Below are 6,098 nucleotides of genomic sequence, written 5' to 3'. Positions count from 1 at the left end.
GCTGAACTGCTTTCTACAGTGCGTGCGTGTTTACACACATGGCCAGCACCATTTCTACAAGCGTGGGGGTGGACGCACAGAAACATTGACGTTTATACTACAGTTTCAGATGTAGAGTTTTTCGCATGTAGTTTATTTGTTACATTTTAAGATCTAGCTAATTGTTAAGGCCCATAATACAGACCCAAAGCGGATAAGAGCTGTGTTTTAACGTTTAAAGTTCTAGCTCCAAGTCGAAGATCCCTATTCTGGACCAAACCAATTGAGGCTTCACGTCGATGCTGGGATTTCTCGTAACGGGCCCCTCCCTGATGTTACTGAAAGCCATGTGGACTATCTTTACGGCCCGGTTTCTCGCGATGTTGCTGTCGCGGGTCACAGTTACCAATCAGGGAAGCATGAATTCATTGTGAGTTAAAAATCTGTGCAGTTTACAATCGTAACCTGCCGTCGCGACGACGAACAGCCCACGATAAAGTTGTATGAGTGTCCGCAATGTGACGGTTGCTTCAACCCACGTTTAAACAGCCAATGAGCAGCTTGGAATCAGGCTCAACCCAATATACAAACATGGCAGAGCGAGTGTCCCACCACTACATCCCGGCCCTTCCTGCTGGACGTGCGCGAATGTCCTTCCAGCACCTCCCCAGAGCTGAGGGAGCGCGCGGGACGGCTGAACACGGCTCCCTCCTGCCGGCTGCGGGACAGTCCCAAAGAGGCCGTCCCTCTGCGCCCTGCTGGACAAGCGCTTCTGGCAGAGAGAGTGCCGAGTGTGTGTGTGTGTGTGTGTGTGTGTGTGTGTGTGTGTGTGTGGCACGATGGCAGCAAAGATAACGCTTCCTAAAGTCTTTTCTGAGATTTACCACGACAGAGCGAAAAAAGGACATGGCATAGAAATAAACAGCTGATGAATTACAGCTTCCAGGTAGATTTTGGGGGTATCTGGACATTATGGCATAGCATTTTAACTACATATCTCTGCTCCTTATTCCCACCACACACATGCAGGACTGAGTGCCGTGTTGAGCTACCACACCATTTGGGAGACTGGGGTTTTACAGACTCCTCGCACCCTGGTCACAACCTCTTTCAGCTGCTCCTGTCTGGCAGACACTACAAAACTATGTCCATTAAGACTGTCAGACACAAGAACAGTTTTTACTCTCAGGCCATCACCTTCATCAACAGCGGATTGCCATCATCAGCTATAGGCCATGGGTATTACTGAAAAACTATTATCACCATTATTCTACAATTACTGCACCTCTGCACATTACTGCACCATTTTCCATGTCACACATGTGTACACTGCTGTGGTTACACAATATTTAATCTGCATAGTGCTGCATACTGCTATTCTGTGAACAACACTGTAAAGTTGTGTATTGTCTGTAAATGATATGTAGAGTAGCTGTATATTGTTAATACTAGAGAGACACTAACAGCTGGAAACAAAGGTCTTGTGTGTGTCAACTTACTATATGTAAATGATGTCTGTTCTAACCAGAGAAAATTTCACAAAGCAGGCTTTCTTAGGTAGATAACATAGGCCTGAAGTTACAGACTCTTCAATAGCAATCTCCCTCAATTCTTTTCCAATTGGACAGGCTTGACTTTGGGCATACGTTATTCAGCTAAACTGAGTGATCCTGCTTTGGGAAATTCTTCAGAGCAGGCCTGTATTCGGCTTTGTTTAAAAACAGTCCAGGCTGAAACATGTCTTATAATGTCAGAGTAATGGGCAGAGCTAAACCACTGCAGGCTAAATAGATGAGTATGTTTTATGACCTAGTGAATTCAAAATGGACTGTTTTTTTTAGTTCCCATATAGCCTATGAATTGCATGGACTGGAAAATGAAGGGCAAATTTGAAACCTTGAATGTTTACATAGTCCATCAGAATATTAATACCAGTTTAAATTGTTTAGGAAATGTTTATTTTCTTGTGATTCAGCACATTTTGAATGCAGAATCTTGTTGGCTCTTTATTATTTTCAAAGTATCATTGGGGAGCTACTCTACCTCTGTGTGTGTGTGTATGTGTATGTCAGACACTATGGATATATGAAGATACATACTGAAAGTACTCAACCAAAACACTGGAAACTGTTCATGTGGTTATGAGGACTGACTCAACAATGGCTTTATTGAAGGGTTCACCATATTTAAAAAACAATAAAATACAATAGAGCTCAGTAGCGACCATAAGGACACACTTCAACTAAAAATCAAAACAGAGGCATTTTGAGACTGTGAGCATCTTAAAGGCAAAAGTACACACTAGCAGTGATCATGAACCGTCTGTCTCGGAGAATCAGGTTCACAGTAAAAACAGGAAGACGCACAGACACACTGCACACACACATACGCACCATTGAACACACACACACACACACACACACACACACACACAGGATTTGTGTGTGTCCATCAGTGCAGTTTATTTCAGCACAGGGAGCTTATCTCGCTCTTGCTGCAGCCCCATTTGCAGCAGGCGTTAGAGAGTCCCACCACCACATCCCGGCCCTTCCTGCTGGACGTGCGCAGGGCCTCCAGCACCTCCTCAGAGATGAGGGAGCGCGCGGGACGACTGAACATGGCACCCTCCTGCCTGCTGCGGCTCAGTCCCAAAGAGGAGGCCTCTACGCCCTGCTGGACAAGCGTTTCTGGACCGGCGGGCAGCACCCAGCCGTCGGTGGCCTCTCTGTCTTCTGTGCCGAATGGGTCTAGAGGGAGATCATCTGGGGAGAATGGGAGGATGGGATTACACTACTGATAAAAGTTCAAAATCTCTGTTCGAAAGTCTGAAATCAGTGCTTTCAATCATAAATAAACAATACTGCAGCTTTCAAATTATGTGTAGAGTGTGTAGATGAGTGTATGAGGGTGTAGTCTGACATATTATGTTACTAGTTCCCTTTAAACAAAGAGAAACGTCAAATCTTATACAGTTCATACAAAGTAACTCATAAGAGAAGTCAGATTAGTGTCAGCATATGTGTTAAGTTGCATTTTGCAAATACATTCAAAGCAAAAGAGGAAGTCCCCTTAGTAGGAACATACAGCTACAGACATTATGTAAGAATTCATAAAGAAACCTGCACGTATTTAGCAAAACTCCGGGAGCGTTACACAGAGAAAATACTATTGTAGGCCTGGGAATGACTAGAAATGTATGTCCAGTATAATTCAGTTTATTGATGTCACCCAAAAGATGTGGATTAAGCCTGGTCTTTGGTGAAACTGGTGACTTTACAGGAGAAGGCAAAAATTCTTAACCTTGAATGGAAGAGAATTTTTATTGGTCTATTCATCCAGAAGTATTTACACAGTATACATAACAGCTACAGTGTTCTAACTACAGAAAAATCTTAAAACGGACAAAAATGGAAATATGTGGTTTTCATTTCACAGCAGCGAAATTCTTTTTAGTCTAGTTTAGACTTAACTGGGTTTGGGAAACCGGCCTACAGACCTCCATTGTTCTTAGCTATAATGGTCTTGTGCTATGGCTTGTTTCAGAGAGGAAGCCTAGACCTAGGCTAAGAACACATCAAAAACTGTTCAAATGTAGTTCATTTAAAGCCCTAAATCAATATAACAGTATATTACCTCTAAATTACTGTATCTAAATAGGTAGATAGACAGATGTACATGACATAGGCCTATTGATACCATACTGTGTTGAGTGGGTTATGCTGTTAAGGTCATGTATAGGTAAGTATATGTAAGTACATTACTGTAGTCAGTTGTGCATGGTATGTGACTTTGGTCACGTGCCATGCACAATGAGGTTTGGGTTGCACCCCTCGTCAAATTAGCCTAGATGTGCTGTTTATATATATACACTTATTAAGTAATGTCACGCAAAAGCACTGTGATGCAAAAACCTTGGATCTCCTTTACATGGAAGTGGAACGTTCATTTTGGAGCATTTCTATTGGTCTACTCATCATGGAATTTGAATCTAAATCTAGCTGCTAGTTCCACATTTTGTCAAAAAACTGCAAAAATGGAGATACAAGGTTTTTGTACTTTATTAAGTACTTTATTAAGTACTTTATGTACTTAATCCAGTCATACTCTGCTCGAAACATCCTATACAAAATCTCGTCCTGAGATTCATATATATATATATATATATATATATATATATATATATATATATATATATAACATTTGAAAGACGGTTCAGGCTGAAATCTTTACCTGTGCTCATGATGGAGCGTCTCCAGCGAGAACCTCCACAGGTGAAGATGACTGCACGGATGAACTCTCGGCCGCACAGTTTGACCCCATATGTGGGCCCGTCCATCGCCCTCACCCCAGCCAGTAACAGACATGTTGCCAGAACTGCAGCTTTCCACATCTCGGAGCAGATGATGAAAAGGCGAGGAGAGGCTGGATGTCAAGTGGTCAGTTTCTGGTCTTCTGATGCTGGCTGTTGCGTCTGGCTCTGTCTTGGTCGTAGAGGTTTCTGCTTGTTCTGAATCCCAGGCCACCTTTATAAAGGAGTTTAATGCCCATGCACACACACACTCACACACACACACATTCTGTGCTCATACCTTCCAGTCCCACCTGACTGAGGTGTCATAGATAACCCAATGAGGTAAAACCAGAGACCTTTCCATGGACAAAAGCAGTGACCAGGAAAGGCATAATTAACTAGGGCACCTAAAATGAAAAACGACAAGACAATCTGATCGAAGGGGACATTTGTCTACGTAAGCAGCACTCACTCATCTGTTTTTTAATAATTTTTTCCTGTGCATTGCTGTACCCACATGCCATTTACTTAAAGTGTTAATTTGATAGATTATTAAAAATACGTTCAAATTTAGCTTTATTGTTATTATAGTAATACAGGCTTGCACAGTACAGTGAAACACTGTTAGTCTCCAGTGCAGAATAGGTAGGCCATAATACAGTAGTGCAAGGACAACAGAACAAAACGCAAGACAAATTACATAGACAATACGTACAAAGACAAGAAATATAATAAATACAAATATAATATAAAATATACAAATACATATATGTTGGGTGATTAGGGTCCAAACTAAGTTACTATACTAATAGTAAAATGGAACAAATATGTAGTGCAGCGATGTGTTGCGTGTGTAAATGTAGAGTAAAACAGGGAGTTTGTATTTGTATGCTTGTAGTCTGTAGTTGTAAACAGCACAACGCATGTAAGCAAGGTGCACAATGCAGTAATACATATGGCAGCTAGTGTTCAGGTAGAGAGAACAGTACAAAGCTTATGGGCAGAGAGGGAGTTCTAGTTAAAGTCCAAAGTGCATACAGTCGAGAGTAGCGCTCGGTGTGAATATGGTGGGTGAACTTGAAGGATCAGCATAATCAGTGTATGTGTGTGTGCGTAGCATAGTCAGAATATGCAGTATTGACTCTTATGCATATTAAGAAATTAGATGTTCAATTCACCCATTTTTTAATGCACGCTAAAAATAGGAAATGGGTTTGAATTTATATTTTTCTATTGCTGGAAAGAACCATGTGCTAATGCCAGTGTTGTTTCACTACTAGAAATCATATTTAGTCTAGGTCATCTATAACTTTCTATATATAATATTTTTCAACTAAATCTGTCTCACTTCTCTCAGCTTCTTCAGCTCTTTGTTACCTTTAGTACTTTTTACTTCTTAAAATGTATCCCCTATCCTATTTATTGTTTAGTGTCATTTTCCTTTAGTTTAATACTGTAAATAATCTGTGTTCTGTGTTTTTGTTACTTGTCATACGTGTTGCTCTCACCAAGACAAATTCCTTGTATGTGTAACATACTTGGTGAAATAAAGAGATTCTGATTCTGATTCTGAATCTGCATCAAAGGAACTGGATTGTGATCTTCAACAAATGGCAGAATAATGAATATTATGCAAATTATGTTTAAACTGTGAATAAGTTACTCCTGAAAAAATCTGTGTTACCCAGTAACAGACGCTCTGTTCCCTGTATCGGCTGTCATGCTGATGAGCTTTCACGTGAGCATTGTCAGTTCAAGACAATTCTCGTACCAGCGCCTTGAGAAGCTTCTTCACTCGGTTCTTTAAACTGTAGCTGGGGTTGTGAGA

General features: G+C 41.1%; 1 protein-coding gene across 1 annotated transcript; it reads right to left on the bottom strand.

Moving 5' to 3' along the window:
- Nucleotides 1–2,445: 2,445 nt before the first annotated feature.
- rln3a (relaxin 3a) lies at nucleotides 2,446–4,472 on the bottom strand. The gene is made up of 2 exons (XM_072694035.1): nucleotides 4,210–4,472; nucleotides 2,446–2,741 (listed from the first exon to the last, which is right to left on the bottom strand). The coding sequence occupies exons 1-2, from the start codon at nucleotides 4,367–4,369 to the stop codon at nucleotides 2,446–2,448; spliced, it is 456 nt and encodes a 151-aa protein (XP_072550136.1). The 5' UTR covers nucleotides 4,370–4,472.
- Between the last annotated feature and the right edge of the window lie 1,626 nt (nucleotides 4,473–6,098).

The sequence above is a fragment of the Salminus brasiliensis genome, chromosome 12, assembly GCF_030463535.1.
Source record: "Salminus brasiliensis chromosome 12, fSalBra1.hap2, whole genome shotgun sequence".
NCBI classification, from domain to species: Eukaryota; Metazoa; Chordata; class Actinopteri; order Characiformes; family Bryconidae; genus Salminus; species Salminus brasiliensis.
This window is presented reverse-complemented; position numbering and strand designations above follow the sequence as displayed.